We start from the raw sequence: 17,163 nt of genomic DNA, 5'->3' as shown, positions 1-17,163 counted from the left end.
GCACACCCTTTTTCTACCCTCATGCCTGTTAACCTTCTTTCTTTCTTCCCTGTAAGTCATGTCCTACTATTTTTGTTTTGTAACCGAGCTTAACCAGAGTCACCCACATGCTTATGGGTGTGGAGCTGTACCCTAGAACATAAGAGGATATACCAGTGGCTACACTTCTGAAGCTGAGTACTTCCCTTCCCTGGGCTAATGAATCCCCAGGAGGGACAGGCCATGAGCCCTTCCCATATCTCTGAGTAAATGTTATATGTTCATGAATGCAATGGCTGTGTCATGCTCAGAATAGAGCATTTCAAATCCCTCCCCCAATCATCAGTTCTTAAATTTTTCCATCTTCCTGAGTTCCTTCATCTAGCACTGTTGGCTATAGAAAGAAGCCTCTCTGATGAAGGCTGAGAGCAGCATTTGCCTGTGGGTACAAGCATACATATTTACAGAGCATTTATACACTTAGTAAATTAACACTAGCACGTTCCCCACTAGGGTCTGTGACCTTCATGGTCATGGCCTTTTGATGAATTTTGATGGTCTTTTTGAGTTATGGAGCAGGCCTCAAATCTAGTCAGGAAATAGTCATGCCACTGATGTGCTTGTGGGCCACATCTTGTCTGGAGGTCAGCATTGTGCAGGCAAGCTCTGCCATTGCGTAAGATCATTGATGTCTTTTCTTTCCTAGCTGCCTGATGGCATCTTATGGTTCTGTGACCTTGCACTTCTTTTCCAGCTTAATTTCTCTGTCCTGCAACTGAATTGTGTTGTGTCTACAATAGGCTCTAGTCTGGTCAGCAACCAAGAGCAATAGCAATAGCTTATATAATAAGCACTTTAACAAGACCTCAAATCCAGATCATTAAGTGAGCAGTTTAGACCAGATCATGGGGAAAAAGCAGAAGATAGAGATAAAATCTTTACAGTGAAAGATAATGAAAGGTAATTTATATCCATTAGAAGGATATGCAGTGAAAACAACATACTTGATGTGAATGGTTTTCTTTCTTTGTTAGTGACAGGATTACACCTAGGACCTCATGCATGCAAAGCAAATGTTCTACCACTTAGCTATATTCCTAGCCATAATTAAAAAGATGCTTTAAAGGGTAGTCATAAGCACGTGTATATTTATATTTCACTTGCTGCCTGCTACTTATTCTCAGAAGTGACTGTGCTAAGAGATTGTTATATGCATATATACTTACGCCTCAGAACACGAGGCGGATGAAACTGCTGACTCCATCACTTTCTTTTGATTTAAGGCACAGAAATATTAGGCAACTTGTCCAGAACTGTACAGCATGTAAATTAGGGGCCGGCATTCAGACTCGGGTTGACACTATAGCTCCACCACATTTCAAGTGGGCTGGGGCTGTAGTGTGGGGTGCAGTGCTGTCTGGCATGCACAATGCCTGCCTTATTCCTCAGCTCACCTATAATCCTGGCACTGCACTAGAGAGTCAGAGGCAGGCAGATCTCTGAATACAATGCTAGCCTGGTCTGCAGAGCTAGTTCCAGGACAGCCAGGGCTACAGAGAACAGCTGTCTCAAAAAAAACCAAGCAAACTAACAAAGCCAGGTAAACAAATGTGAACAGAGAGCACAGCCAATGACAGAGTAAACAAACAACAGGGGAACCAGTCACCTAAGAAATGTAAATAAGGTGTCATTTACGCTTACTAAGTTAATAAATGCTTTCAAGTGACAGGATCTAGTATTGATAAAAGGTGACATAGTCAGACAACATTTACATTGGCAACATTTGCAAGAAGTCACAAAAAAGTTATACATTTCTGATTCAGTTAATTTTTCTTTGGGGACTTGGGAAAATTCTTACAGCAACAGATAAGGCATGTATCAGTGATGCTGGCATAGTGGACATTTCTGTCCATTCCTAAATCAGTATTTCCCTGAATTAATGGAGAAGGGTAGGGTAGGAGCTGTATGACTGCTGCTGTGTCAGCTCATAAGCCACACTGAGAGGATTCCAAGAAGGAGCCCTGGTAGCTCAGTACAGTTCCTGTGGATTTTAAAGGCTCTCACTTCACAGTGAACTCTTTATTGAAGTACACAATTGGAGGGAAAACACATTCAACTATGAAGAATGGTGGCCAACACCACTTGGCTTTCACAAGCAGAGGCAGACATGTCATTTTGTTAAAAGATGTGGAGGAAAAATTTGCATTTGCTTGTGCCAATTTTAGACTTTTCTGTATGTATTTATGAAAGTATCCCTGATCCCAGGCTGGCCTCCAAGTAACTATGTAGCCAAAGATGACCTCGAACTTGTAATCCTCTTGGTTTTGTCTCCTGAGTGTTGAAATTATAGGTATATGCCACCATGCCTGGTTTAAGAAGGGCTTCGGTATAAATTATGGTAAACAAGCACTCTATCACCTTGTCGTCTTTAGGGTTTTACTGCTATGAATAGACATGATCAAGGCAACTCTTATAAAGACAACATTTAATTGGGGCTGCTTACAGGTTCAGAGGTTCAGTCTTTATCATCAAGGCAGGAGTATGGCAGCATCCAGACAGGCATAGTGCAGGAGGAGCTGAGAGTTTCCAGGCAGCTTGGACAGGGGGTCTTCAAGCCCACATCTACCATGCTACACCACTTAATGGTGCCAAGCCCTAGACCAAGCATATACAAACCATCACATACCTCATCCACATTCCTTGGCCATATTGCAGTTTGTGCAATTACATAACACTGGTTTATACTGCCTGATCATCCCATACTACTTATACCTTTTGAAAAAATATTGTTTTTCAATATTGTGTAGGTAGGATTCTCTTATTAAGGGCTGAAGTTGAACTGAGCTTCCATTGTAAATCATTCATCATGTTCACCATTCATTCACCAGAGCAGTTGTAGTCAGTTCTACAGTAATTAATCACAGGGTGGGTGATTTAGTAGATGCCATTTTTTATATACATAAATTAATCTACTATCCTTGGTGGCACATGCCAGCAATCCCAGCACTAGGGGTGCTGCAGCAAGATGGCTGCTGAGTGGTTGAAGCCATCCTGAGCTAAGCTAGCTGAACTAGACCAATTGCAGCACCAAGGCCCCTGGTGGGGAGAAGAGGAGGGGTGGGAGAGGACTGGCATTCTGTTAAGACAGTACATTGATCTTGGCCTTCATATAGATTTATCAACTATAAAGTATACTCTTCAAAGGGACCTACTGTGTGTGCTTTGCTCAGTAGCTTTCCTTTTCTAGAACTAACGCACAGATTAAAATACTCACCAGATCCTGATGAGTAGATGAAGTACTTTCATTGAGACAACTTGGGGTATTTATGCTCCATTTCTATTACTCAGGGTACACAGTGACATGTTCATAAAGTGTAAATGCCTTGACTTACACCTGTAGTAAGGGGGTCGGTCTAGTCTGGGCCATAGAAACACTCCAAATTCTTCAGGTTTGGTGCTTGTTTGGCCAATCACTCCTTACCAGTCATTTTCTCTTTTCCTCTGTCAGGATCGACGTGTCTCAGAATGATCTTCCTTGGGAATTCATGGTTGACCGTCTTCCTACCGTTTTGTTTTTTCCCTGCAATAGGTAAGGCTGGATTGTTTTTCAATATTGTGTAGGTAGGATTCTCTTATTAAGGGCTGAAGTTGAACTGAGCTTCCATTGTAAATCATTCATCACGTTCTAAACTATTGTTAAAGTATTACCATTAGAGATAGAGTAGTAGAGCTTTAGTGTTGGAATGTCATGTCTTAGTATGTTTATTATTTGTTTTTGTTTTTTTGAGACAGGGCCTCACTATGTAGCTCTGGCTGTTCTAGAACTCATGTAGACCAGGCTAGCCTTCACCTCAACCTACCAAGTACATCCCTGGGAACTAGATAGCTGGTGTGAACCTATAAAGATGCTACAGTTGACAGGAAAGTGCTCATGTTTGTGTGGGATGAATCCTGCAGTTGCTTACGTGTCCCTCTCACCCAAGGGACACTGGCAGTTCTCTACCCACTGCTTTGTTCATAGAGAGATGTCTCTGCATGTATACAGTCTGCTCTGAAGTTGTCTGTCAGCAAGCAGTGCTGAAAACTCCACCAGAGATGGGACGTTAGCAAGGAGGGTTGGACTTAGAAGTGTAGGTCCGGGCTGGCGAGATGGCTCAGCAGTTAAGAGCATTGACTGCTCTTCCGAAGGTTCTGAGTTCAAATCCCAGCAACCACATGGTGGCTCACAACCACCCATAATGAGATCTGACACCCTCTTCTGGTGCATCTGAAGACAGCTACAGTGTACTAATGAATAATAATAATAAATAAATCTTTAAAAAAAAAAAAGAAGTGTAGGTCCAAACATTTCCACAAAGAAGGAAATGAACTCTACTCTAAAGCCAAACAAGCTGGATGCTGGCTCCCTTGTCACACACAGCTTCCCTTTGGGTACATAATAGATCCACGTGGGAACTGCTCTCACCCCTGTGGGTGTGTGGGAAATGCAGGGTCCTTTCAGGAGGGCTAGCCTTGGCACTTACAGGTCACTGCAGCACTGCTATGCTCGTCTGGCCTCTCTGCCAGAGGGCTTCCTTGGACTTCCATTGTCTCTGTTTTTTTCCTTTATCTCAGAGAACGTGTGCTAGAGTACTTCCTGTGGTAGGTAACAGGGGCTTGTCAGATCACACACTAAAAACAGAGTGACTCAGTCTGTTCCATTGTTGGCTCTAACACAATGAACTCTCTTCTTTCCAAGGCATGTTTAAGCTGCCATATAGTCAAGAAACCACGGGCACTGCCACCAGCCGTTCCATCTGTGTGTGACCCAGCTGGGCATGTAGTGTAATGATAGTAACGTTACAGCACATGGTAAAAGCCTTTGCAGGCAGAGGCTCCCAGCAAATGAGCTGATGAGCATGTGTATGTGCAGGGCAAGTGCACCATAGGAGCATCCATGCCCAGCATCCCAACCTGGAGCTGCCTTGTATAATAGAAGACCAAGTGCAGGCCAGGTGTGGTCTTGGGAGGCAGAGGCAGGTGGAGCTCCTTGGGTTGAAAGCTAGCAGGAATTATAAAGTGAGACCCTGTGTCAAAAAAATAAACAAACAAAAACCAACCAACCAGAAAAAAAGTGAAACCCTAGGTCCCTGCAACCCCTCCTTTGTCCCTTGATACTGAAGAGCAGAAGACTGTCCACACCTGTTAAACACAGAGCTTAAATCAGAGTCTCTCGCTTTAGAATGAGATTTTCCGCGTTTCCTAAAAATGGGCACAAGTTAGTCACTGGTCCAGAGAGCATACCAGAAGCTTACCCAAAAGGCAGAAGAGAAAGGCATAATGTGACTATTTATTGCCTGTACCAAAATAAAGGGGGCAGCGGTGCTAGCCTGGCAGGGAGCAGTGGTCTGAGTGAGGACGTGGGGGCCACTAGACAGCTTCTAAGAGCTCAAAGTGGTATATGACTATCAACTGTCACATCCAAAGGTGCACAGAAGAGGAAGTGAAACCACTGTGGGTGGGGCCACATGTAATAAGACTTTTCATGTTCACCTGCTCCTGCTATTTTTAGTGAAAGTTTGGTGCACTGTGGAAAATGCAAATTCTGTGCACAAAGTGGAGATGTGCGGAGAAGAACGCTATGGTATCAGCATGGCTGCTTCTGAGGTGTGAGGGCTGCGAGCACTGGGAGGTGCTGCTTGTATGTTCTCTGCATCCCTGCTAACTGTCTACCTTGACTCTGCCCACTGTTGAGAGCACTTACCAGATTATTAATAGATACAGCTAACATGTAAACTTTGAAATTCTTTCTGTGTTCTGTTACATGAAAGTCTTAAAAATCGTAAAAAGCTACCTACAGCCCCCCCCCAAACGTTACATAAAGGGGTCTATAACTTAGTTTCTTTGTTGTTGTGAGATAGGGTCTTACAGTGTAGTCCAGGCTAGCTTCAAACTTTGCTCTTGCCTCTTAAGTGCTAGGGTTACCAGTGTGGGTCACCATGTGTAGTTTGGCATATCTAATTAAGTCTCTAGTGATTTTTGATAGGAAGAGTGTTATCTATTAATAAAACATGTTCTGTCATGTTTAGTATTTGTGTGTGGAAAGGTTATACAAGTTTTCAGTTAATGCATATTCCTCTTTCCATTTTAATTTTGTTTAATTTATTTGGGTTTTTTGAAATAGGGTCTCTAGGTAGCCTTGGCTGGCATCAATGTGCTATGTAGACCAGGCTTAGCTTCAAACTGATAGAGATCCACCTGCCTCTGCCTCCCTGATGCTGAGATTAAAGGTGTGTGCCAACATGCAAGGCTTTTTAATTTAAAAAAGATCATATGTGTGTGTGTGTGTGTGTGTGTGTGTGTTTTACCCACCTGTATCTGTGCAACATGTATTTACAATACCCTCAGAGGCCGGAATAGGGTATCAAATAGCCTGGGGCTGAAATTTTAGACAGTTGTGAGCCACTATGTGGGTGCTGGGAATTGAAGCCAGGTCCTCTGAAAAAAGTAGCCAGCAATCTTAACCACTAAGCCATCTCTCCAGCCCCAACTTCGTTGGTATATTAAGGAACAATGTAATTTTTCTTTCTTTTTTGAGACATAGTTTTACTGTATAGCCCAGGCTTGTTTCAAACTGTGGTCTTCTTGCTTGAGGGATTATGTGTGATGCCATAAGGATTAAAAATGCAGTTCTGAAAAAGCTCGTGTTCGACACTCACTTAACCCTTTAACAGCCCTGTGAGGCATGGGACACTCCCACCACCACCCCATTTTACAGAGCTCAAGCCATTTGTCTGAGAATAGATGGCACTGAGCAGGGCAGCATAAATGCTGCCTTTGGGGTCCTGTCAGCTCTGTTCCTTACTCTCTGAGGGTGCTGGTCCCTGCCTGTTGACCAGCTAAGGGAGGCCTGTAGAAAGACATGTTTGAGTGACGGTGGTTAGACTGCCTATGCACAGTACCTGTGAGAGAAACTTAGGAGGCTGGGCAATTAGATGACAAGTTCTGCGTTAGAGCATGGGAGATGTGGGGACCCCTTTCAATGTCACCATTGTCAACTCTGTGCTGTTGGGGTTGAGCTGTAAGATGAGTAGCTGTGACTTATCTTAGTCCTTCGGTTGATACGTTGGCTGTAGCAACTGTCCAGGTTTGAGGCCAGTGTCCCCTCTCTGGAGTACAGTCCCCTCAGTTAAGAACACTTTGTGCTGTAGGTACTGTACATTAAGTGTGTATTCTTGCTGGTTTTGTTTTGTTTGTATTTTCAGTTTTACTGAGCACTCTTAATAGCCATGGTAACTGAGGACAGCCCTGAACCAGGACTGTGTCCACCAGCTTTGTAGCTCACACAGAGCGACAACATTCTTCCCCGTCCCCGATGCACTGGTTTGGGGCTTAGGCCTAAGCATGCTTATCTATCTCTCTGAAGGTTGAATACAGAAACAGCTCTGTCCTTAGGAACAGATATACTTTATTCAAATGGCCTTAATAACTGCAGTGCAAATCTGTGGGACTCCTCAACTCTACAAAGAACCACTTGCCCAGGCAGCATTGCCTGCCTTTCAGCAAGAAACCAGCATCTTTTCTTGGCCAGAATGGCCAGTCTCACATCCAGTCCCATTTGTCTCTATTGTGCCTATTGGGGACCCTCACTTTTGACTTTCCCTTCCTCTCCAGAAAGGACCTAAGTGTGAAATACCCTGGAGACCTCCCTATCACCCTCCCGAATCTGCTGCGGTTCATTCTGCATCACTCAGACGCTGCCTCTGCCCCCCAGGACCTTGGCATCAGCCCTCCTACCCAAGAATGTGTCCAGAGCAAGGCAGTGCTGCAGCGCGAGCACATCTCTCATGTGGAGAATGCAATGCAGAAGCTGAGATCTGAGATGAGCAGCCTACGCCGTACACAGGAGCAGGTGGAGGGCAGGCTCTTTAGTGCCCGCAGGGATGGGCACCGCCTGCTGCGTCGGCAGCGGACCCTGGAGCAACAGCACAGGCTACTCCGGCGCCACAGCCAGAAACTGCAGGCTCTGTATTTAAAGAAGGCTCGGGAGCTCCAAGAGCTGGCTAGAGCCTCAGGAACCCCCCTCCCCGAGCACACATGGCTCAAGATCCTTGTGGCCACTATGGAGAAGGAGCTGGAAGGCCAAGGTGGGGCTAAGGAACCAGCCCCTCTGGGAAAGGCTCGACCGAACCACTCCAAGTCCATGGGTACAACTCAGTTACCTGGTGACACCCCTCCGCCCTCCACGACCAGCTCCACTTTGGCTTCAGAGAGGAAGCATGAGAATAGGACAGACTAACTATTGAAGGAGCCAGAGGTGAAGACTGTAAATTGGGAATATAGTTATGCAAATTTTATTGAAATTTATTGTAAATAAAGATCTTTCTCAGTGGTCTACAAAATGAACTTGAATGTCATTTAGCATTTATTGATCAGGAATGGCATCCCTTCCACTTATTGCACAAACTGGTAGCTTTGAGACACAACAGTAGCACAGTCCATTTGAACATATATCTAGGAAGGTCAGTTCTTGCTTCAGTGGCTTAGCCTTGGAGTTCCTGCAAGCTCCCCAGGACGAAAGGCTAGCTTCTTAACCATCATTAGACCTGACCCCAACCCACAATAGTTACACTATTGGGAAAAAAATCTGAAGAGAAGTTATGACTTATTAACCATTGGAGTGTATGGCTCTGGTGGACACTTAAAAAGGTAGCCAATGATAACCAAGGACAGGGAAGACTTGCATGGTTGTTCAACAGTTCTATAGGTGTTCAACAGTTCTATAGGTGTTCGTTCTCCATATGACCTCACCAATGCCCCACAGTACCTGAACTTACTCATCCCTCTCTGGATGGACTGACTCAAACTTGAAAGACCCCCTGGCAACAGGGGGTGATAGGAACCTCCCCCAAAGTGTAACTGATAAGAATGTGGTGATGTCTGTTTGAAAAGCCAACTTCATCAGCATAGTACAAGCTGCGGCCTGCATCTGACCATGCAGCCATGAACCAGCTCAAATTTCGGTATAGATCCAAGCTGGCCTTGGATCCATGGATGGTGGAGAAAAGGATCAGCAGTGTTTAGGCTGCTGGCTGCAAGACGTAGGAGGTAGAAAGGTGGATGTGGGGTGGGAATCAGTAGAGCCCCTCAGCGTCAGCCAACTTCAGGTAGATCCTTTGATACTTTCTGTTCCCCTCCTAGACCTACAGAGTCACTGCTCCCAGGACTAACACACATCCAAGAACTCCTTAGTAGCCTCTGCCCGAGGCCAGTCCATCTTTGACTACCTCTGTGTAACTAAGGTGTGTAACATCTGCCTCCCAACCCCATAGTGGTATACACTGCTAAAAAGAAGTGTTCCTTCCCTACAGCTCCTCCCTTGGGTTCTAGGAAATGGATCCGTTTCACATGCTTTTCAAAGCTGTCTCCAGACTGCCTGGAGCTCTCTGCTGCCAGGGCTAGCTGGCTACCGATTCATCACCAAGGGTACCAGCATAGTCAGGTTTAATCATAATGGTTCAGAATGCTTATGGTGATGGGATTAACATCTGAGCAAGCTTATAGACATAAGAAATATCCTGGAGACATGTTGCTGGTTCCCTTACCTGTGAGAACCAGGCCCTGAACCTGAACTCCTGGTGACTCTTGTAAATGCTATGTGCACAATAGAAATGACCTTCTATAGCACAGAGTGCCTTGAGAGCTGTGTCAGGAAGCTCTGACTACAAAACCCCAAGGATCAAAGTAAAACCCAATACCCACTGGAGAAGAAAGGAAGCTCACTTGTGAAAAGGTGGGGTGTGGGGATGTGGGGGGGCACTCCTACCCCCAAACCCCATTCCAGTGCAGAAAATATTAAATACAAAAACAAAACCTTGCCTTCTTGAGCCAACTGGGTTTCAGACTTCAAGTAACCTCCACAGGCTCTGGTGTCTGCAGAGGACCAGAGCAGTTTCTGCAAAGCCTGTGCTGAAGGGGTGTACTGGGCATGCTCAAAACCAAAGGGCAAGAGACTGCTCTGCCAAGCTGCCTGGCAACCCTCAGGACTCATGAGGTCTCATCCTTCACAGGCTTCCAAGCAAGTGCAACAGCTTCCTTGCAGTGACTCCGCCGTCTACACACACTGTTCTTTTAACAAAGCTGAACTAGAGAAAGGGAGGGGTGGGGTGTGGTTTTCCTCCATTATGAAGCAAGCTGAGATTACCCCAACACCCCAGCTTCTTAACCTTTCACCTCCTTTCCATACGCATCGCTAAGGTCTCAGTGCACCCTGCCAAGGGCAACTGGGGCCTGACCAGTCCAAGACCCTCCATGGTCATACCTCAGCTTACGTGAGTACAGTCATTATATCAAGCCAGTCCACGGGCTCCATCTGGTATTTTTAAAAAAATCAGCAAAAAGGCTTAAGCACGTGCTTCCGGGCCTATTTACAGTTCACAGGTTGGTTAGTTCACGCATTACAGTAGTAGCTCCATCAAAAACAGGCTCAGCTAAAACATTCAAGTAAGGAAAGCGCTAAGGGGCCAGGAGCCCCAGCAAAAGGTCAGGCCTGCCCACTGCCTGCAATGGACAGCCCACCAGGAGGCAGAGGCGGAAGGCCAGAAGAGCTGGGACCTGGAGCCAGTGCATGCGATGACAAAGCCCAAGGAGACCATGCCAGCAAGTGTCAACCCCTCTCACATAGCAACATGTCTGCTTCCACCCTCTCAGTGCTTCTGGGCTGGCTGCAAACAGAACCATGGCCTTGGCCTTCGCAGCCCAGCTCAGCCATGCACTTCTGGGCTGTTGGCGGTCATCAACTTGGCCTTTCTTTCCACACATGGCCCCTTGGCAGAGTACTGCACCAGTAGAAAGGGCTCCTTTGTCTCGCCATCACCCACGATGCTCTCCTCATCCTCTGACTGGCTGATGCGCTGCAGCCGCAGGTAGCACCAGCAGCCCAGGATCAAGGCCCCCAGGGCAGCTATGGCGATGAGGATGACAATGACCGTGACCACCCCGGTGGTGGGGCTGTGGTCCATAATAGACATGGTCAGTGCTTGGAGGGGCTTCTTTGGTGGAAAGCTCTTGGTGTGCCTGGCTCAACGAGGCTGGAATTCGGGCTGCACAGGACAGTCCTGAAAGACAAAGCCAGGAGAGACTATACAAGGGGCTCTGTAGGGGACAACCCAGTGACAACCATAGGATTGAATTTCCACTGTGTCTGCCCAGATGCTTACCCAGCCTACTTCCCCCAGCTACTTCTGCCACCCAGGTGCTTCTGCTGTGAGTGGAAAGGGAAATGGGCACCATGGTGGTTGAGGCAGAAGCTATAAGAGGACTGGCCACTAGTCTGGTTCTGCTGAAGGTATACATTGTTTTTTGTTTGTCTTTGAGACAGAGGCTCACTCTGTATCCCAGACCATCTCAAACTCATGATTCTCTAGCCTTAGCCTTCTGAGCCTTAGGATCACAGGCATGAGCTACGAGTGTGTATCCAGTCCTGGTCCAGAAGGCTAGAGAGGAAGGATCCAGAAGCAGACACACAGCATCAGCTCTTGTGGAAGAATCGGGTAACACAGAACGTCTCAATCTTCAAAGTCTCCAGCGTCTGAGCTTCTAGAACCCAGGGGAAAAGTCACAACAGCAGACAGATTTGCCCCATGTAGCCACAGCTTGTCTGTGAATACCCCATTTTTCAAGAAGTCTATGGATGTAGGGCACACAGGTCCTGGAAGACATAGGTACTGGGGAAGCTTCAGGAAAGACAGGAGGGATGGGTGAGGGAATTAGCTCCTTCTGTATATAGCTTACCATCTAGTACAGAAACCAAATTGTCAAGAGGTCAACACTCTAAAATAGTCCAGGTATGATCACATCAGGAGCACAAGGGACCAGGTGCTATGAGCATTTACCACAGTGGGAGCAGCCTTGCTAGGCCTCTGAAGGCAGGAGAGAGAGCCTGGTACATCACCCTGTTAAGAGTGCCAGCTGGACTCATACATGCTGAGGGAGTGATGCCAGGACATGGAGAGCTGAGCTGTTCCCAGCTCCTTGATCTCAGACAACTCCAGGTCCCAGTCCTCATCCTTAGCCAAGGTTGCGAGTGGTAAAGGAGAGAGAAGTTGTGGGATGCACCCAAGGCCCGGAGAACCTGGACTCCAGCTTTCCTCTTAAGCGGTACCCCAGAGCTCAGCCAGCCACAGCCCCAAGGATTGCTAGCCCCAAGCTTTGCTACTGAGGCCTCCCAGGTGCTGAAGTCAGCAGCAGGCTGCTCCAGTCTCTTACAGGCACCTACTTTCTTACTAGTGCTTGTCAGTAGTGGACACTAGAGTAGTGAGAGGGATGAAGACCCCATAGGCATGTCCTGCACAGGCCAGGCACAACCTACACTGAGGAAGCCATAAATGCCCAAAGTCTTGCCATTCATGTCACCCAGGTAGATGGCACTGTAAGATTCACACTCCAAATGTGATGGGACCTGCTGCATCCTTGAGTAATAATCCCCTTAGTTAGAAATGACTCTCACTCAACCATGGAGGCTACCAGGAGTCAGGTCTGCCTAAAGGTCACAGGCAGCCAATCAATTCCATGGAATGTCCAGGAACCAGGCCTCGTGACCAAGGAATACCATCCTCATTGCCTGTGCCAGTCTTCAGGGAAGCTCCAGGCAAGGGGGGGGGGGCATCCTCTGATTCTCAATCTTTAGTCTCTAGTGTCTGAGCTGCCCAGCTCCCTCTCAACTGGCTCCCCGTCCACTCTTGCAATCAGAGAACACAGAATGTGTCCAAGTGCTTCCTCATTCCCGCTCACTCCTCTCCAGCCATGTGCCTTCCACTGTCCTTCTGGGCCCAGACCTTTGGTCACATAGTTCTTCCTGACCAGGGTGCTCCATTCCCTGACCTTTGATCACTAGGTCTCAAGTGGGTTCAACTGTGCACCTGGCCACGCTCGGCAGGCAGAGTCCAAAGATTCTGTTCCATACCCTTCAAGGCATAGGAGAGTTCCCAAAACCTTAGTGCAGAACAGCTTGGCCCCAAATGGCACCCACATGGAGGTGGAGGAAGAAACTCTGACCTAGTTTACACCAGCCAGGAAGGAAGCCTCTCTCAACCAGAAAGCCAGGGAAGCTTCCTCCCCTGGCTTGGCTGCCTGGGCCCTGGCTTCCCCACATTCCCAGAGCTGCGTGTCCCAAGAGAGCTCTGCTAGCTCCATCAGTTCCCACAAGCCCACACAGCCAGCCCACACAGGACACCCACTCCGCCTCCACCTGCACGTCTTCCTGTGGTCTGGACCAGAAGGCAAGGCAGTGGCAATTCAGAAAGGGAAGTTTGTGTTTGGGGTCTGGGGTGGTTCTGGGATCGGAAGTGGAAAGTCAAACAATGGCACCATGATCTAAGGGGAACAGCTGTTCTGTGACTAATGAAGAAACTGAGGCAGCTCAAGCCCAGAGGGACCCCAGGAGAGCAGGCATGACCTCAAACTCCTGCCCACTATGCCCACCAGGCTTGGAGGTGGACAGAGCCAGGTATATGCCTCTCACCTCTAAGCGCAAAACAATGACTTTTGACCCAGCCAGTCATGCCTGCTCTGTGGCCTCCATTAGGGCTTCTGTTTCTTTTTTCATTTAGCAAACGTTTCCTGAGAAGTGATCTAAAAAAATCTGACTCCTGGCCAGACATGGTGGCCTCAGAAGGGAGGGCTCCTGAGGTTGCCCCAGCATCCCCTGCAGGCCTGGCCACCACCCATACTTCATGAACTGCCCCGTGGTGGCCTCTGTCCTTAGGACTGAACTAGGCACTTTCTCAGCAGTGACTCCTGGAGCTGCTTTCAAGACTCCAGACTCTTCCCACACTGGCCAGCACCTACACCCCTACATGCACCCATCTTCCCTAAGGCCCTCAGCTCTCTGCAGTTCTGATTTACAGAGTAGTACCCTGGCTGTCATCTTCTGGCCTGTGCCCTCCAGAGAGACCAAGAAAAGGTCACTGTCCCTCAAGTTCGCAGCTATGCTCTACCGCATACATACTCAATAAAGACTGACTGTACCAAGGCCAGGTATGTGATGATGAGCTAAAAGAGAGCTGGCTCTCATGGGGTCCACCAGAGGACCCTATTTTTGAGCCAGCTCCCTAAGTCCAGACTTCTCCCAGATGCCTGCTAGGAAGCAGCCATGGGGGAATAGAGGCTGTAACCCAAGTTCAGGGCAGGGGCAAGGCACGGCAGTAGAGGATGGCAGGTCTGACAGCTAACTCAGTGGTTCTCAATCTTCTTAATTCTGCGACCCTATAATACAATTCCTCATGTTGTGGTCACCCCCAACCATATCATTATTTTCCTTGCTACTTTGTAACTGTAATTTTGCTAGTGTTATGAATCACAATGTAAATATCTGTGTTCCAGGTGGTCTTAAGTAACCACATATGAAAGTTTTGTTCTACTCCCAAAGGGGTTATAACCCATAGGTTGAAAACCAAGGTAACTCTTTATGCTTGGGGCAAGGTAGGTGGTAACAGGGAAGCAGAACCCAGAGGATGCTGGGATGCCCTGCATCTGGCTTGTACAACCCTCTGCATAACTAACCACTGAGCACCCCATTTCCTTCACCAAGGCCCATGGGTCAGGCATAACTTAACCCAGCTGAGGGAAGTTCCAGGACCACCTCAAAGCTATGCCATCACATCCACCTTACTCCTCTCTACTTGCCTTGATCATCCCATTCTGCTTATGAGGAAACTGAGGCACAGGGTCAGTTAGAGCACAGACTATCCCATGTCCCCTGTTTGGAAGCAGCTGCAGTGACAACTTTTAGGTGAGCACTGGTCAATGTGGGTCTGGGCACTCCATAGCCAGTTCAGTCTGCACTGGCTGAGAATTGTTTGGCCTGGTTTCTCAAGGCCCAGAGCAATGGGTAACTGGTCCTAGAACACACTGGTCTCAAAATGACATACAGTGTGGTGACCTCTGGGCAGAGGTTTCCTAAAATTCACAGTCTCCTTTAGGTCTTCCTTGGAAAGGCGTCTGTTATCCCTACCTCTTCATGGGATCCCAAAGCTAACCCTTCACCCCACCCAGAAGGCAACAAGGCAGGCCAGGTTCCCACCACTCTTACCCACAGCAGGCTGTCCTTAATGTCCTGCCTTTTTCTCTGTAACCTCTTGTACCTTAGGGCACAAAGCCTGGCCTGGACCCATGTCCCAAATAGCCTCTTCTCTGGGGACATCCTCTGCCTACTCTTCACTTAACTGGGCACATCACCAGTGCTATTGTACTCAGCTGGGCACCACCCTGCCACTCCATCCAAAGCTTCCACCTCCCTGGCCTCCAAGGCAGTCAGAAATACTGCCCTGCTTTCAGGGCCAATAACACCCAGGGGCTTCCTGCACTGCTCCATCCTCCAGTAAAGCCACCTTCCAAGTGTCCTCTTCAGGGGACCCCAGACCAGAAGTATTTCCTGCCCAGGGTTCCGCTTGGTCAAACCCCAAAGGCACCATCACCGAGGGCTTCAGCCATCCAAGAGCTTCGATGGAGGGCCAACAGCAACAGGAAAGGAAAGGGAACATCTACCATGGCTGTGCCCATTGTCCTCTCCCCTTCCCTTCCTCCTCCAGAAGAGAAATGTGCTCCAGATGCCACCCTGCTCCCAGTTCTTATGCCAGGAAAGGAAACTAAGACTAAGATGTTTGGGAACTGCCCAAGGTGAGCTGCAATCTCATAGTCCAAGTCTGAATCCTGCCCCTACTCGTCAGGGTCCCATCTGGCCATACAACTCTGGCAGTGATATAGTAGTCGATGCTGAAAAGTTCCTTGGTGCCACACTTTTGAGCTCCAACATCTCATGTGGATCTCTCCAAAACTTCTGCCTCAAAACAATCCTAGAACCGAGTGACTGCTCTTCCTACTTGACAAATAATCTGTAGCTTAGAGAAGTTAACTCGGTCTCCAAGGTCACACAGTTTAAAAAGTGGAGGTGCAGATATCCAGGAAGCCCCGATTCTAAATAACCGATTTCAAACCTGATTCTAAAACGTCATATGCCTGACCTGTCTTCTTTCTCCTGAAAGCTGAGCGCAATGAGTCTGTGTTTGACCCCCTCCTTAGGACATAGTCTAGGTGACCTGGGTCGAGAGGACTGGACACTAATGACAAGCGCCCCAGCAGCTCCCGCGTGCTGAGCGCAGGCGGTGTGCAGGCGCGGTGCCAGGCGACGCCGCGTCTCTCCCACTCTACCGAAGGAGCAAGGCGAGGCGCTAGGGAAGTAGGGGCCTGTTCAGGGGGCGACAGCTGAGGAGGAAACGACAGCTGAAGACAAATCAAGTCCGCCTGACCCCGGTTTTTTTTCCTTGGGGGGGGGGGGTCCCAGAGACCCATTCAAGCCCACGCCGCGCAATCACTGCCGACCCGACCTGGGACCAAACGCTGCGGCTCAGCCTCAGTCTCCCCACCAATGAAACGAGCGCCAGATTTTCCCTGGGCCCCCGCTCCCCTCGATCCCATCTTGACCACGCTGGGGCGCTGCCAGGAACCCCGTCAATGCGGAGTGAGTGTTCCGGGCAGCCCGGAGGATCCGCGCAGGACATAGAACCGTGGGTCACGGAGAGGGGCAGATGCCCAGCCAAACAGCCTCCGCCGCCGGCTACCTCCTTTGTCCCAATCCCGCGGCGGAGGACAAAGAGCCCCCGCCCGCGCGCGGCATCTGCCGCGCCGACCCGCCAGCGCCGCACCCCGATCCATCCGGCGCGTCCCTTCCCCCTACCCGCCTGCTCTGCCCATCCCTGCTCACCATGTCGCGGCCCGGAGTCCTGTGCAATTAGCCAGCAGCAGCCCCGCCGCCCCGGCTCCGCCTGCGCGCCAGCCGGGTCGGGCCGCGGAGCCCTCGCCAGACGCCAGAGCCCGATCAGCAGGGGGCGAGGTGCTTGGGCTCCGCCCTGATTGGGGGCGGGGCGCTCTGGTGCGACCAACTGGAGATCGCGCTGGGACGGCGGGGAGGAGCGGAGCGGGCTGGGTGGAGTCACGTGCGCTCTGGGCCCCGAGGCGCACAATGGGCAGAGGGGGTGTAAGTAAGGGGGTGGGTAGTGTTTCTCGGCTGGCGGCTCCCGGAGCTGGGGCAGAGAGGGCGGGAGGCCAGGCTTCCTTGAGCGCTTATTGGGTGCCGGCAGTACTGGGCCTGCGCCTGGCGTCCTCTTTCTTCGAGGGTCAACCCAACGACAGAGGGGAAACTGAGGC

The 17,163-nt window shown here is 49.0% G+C and overlaps 2 protein-coding genes across 5 annotated transcripts in view; one reads left to right on the top strand and one right to left on the bottom strand.

Annotated features, from left to right (window-relative positions):
• Window positions 1-8,364, top strand: part of Txndc11 (thioredoxin domain containing 11) — a 59,663-nt gene extending 51,299 nt beyond the window's left edge. For all 4 annotated transcript variants that reach the window (XM_021184570.2, XM_029470298.1, XM_029470296.1 and 1 more), the window contains 2 exons: window positions 3,488-3,568; window positions 7,633-8,364. In XM_021184570.2, coding sequence (XP_021040229.1) covers window positions 3,488-3,568; window positions 7,633-8,257 — 706 coding nt within the window. In that variant the 3' untranslated portion in view covers window positions 8,258-8,364. The remainder of the gene's footprint in view (window positions 1-3,487; window positions 3,569-7,632) is intronic.
• Snn (stannin) lies at window positions 8,290-16,856 on the bottom strand. The gene is made up of 2 exons (XM_021184571.2): window positions 16,721-16,856; window positions 8,290-11,075 (listed from the first exon to the last, which is right to left on the bottom strand). Exon 2 carries the CDS (start codon window positions 10,986-10,988, stop codon window positions 10,722-10,724), a length of 267 nt encoding a protein of 88 aa, XP_021040230.1. The 5' UTR covers window positions 10,989-11,075; window positions 16,721-16,856; the 3' UTR covers window positions 8,290-10,721.
• Between the last annotated feature and the right edge of the window lie 307 nt (window positions 16,857-17,163).

The sequence above is a fragment of the Mus caroli genome, chromosome 16, assembly GCF_900094665.2.
Source record: "Mus caroli chromosome 16, CAROLI_EIJ_v1.1, whole genome shotgun sequence".
NCBI classification, from domain to species: Eukaryota; Metazoa; Chordata; class Mammalia; order Rodentia; family Muridae; genus Mus; species Mus caroli.
Note: the sequence above shows the minus strand (reverse complement) of the source record. Positions and strands in the feature narration are given on the sequence as shown.

What these genes read in the sequence shown, in the direction of transcription:
- Snn (XM_021184571.2), bottom strand. Translation starts at nt 10,988, where the DNA reads ATGTCTATTATGGACCACAGCCCCACCACCGGGGTGGTCACGGTCATT.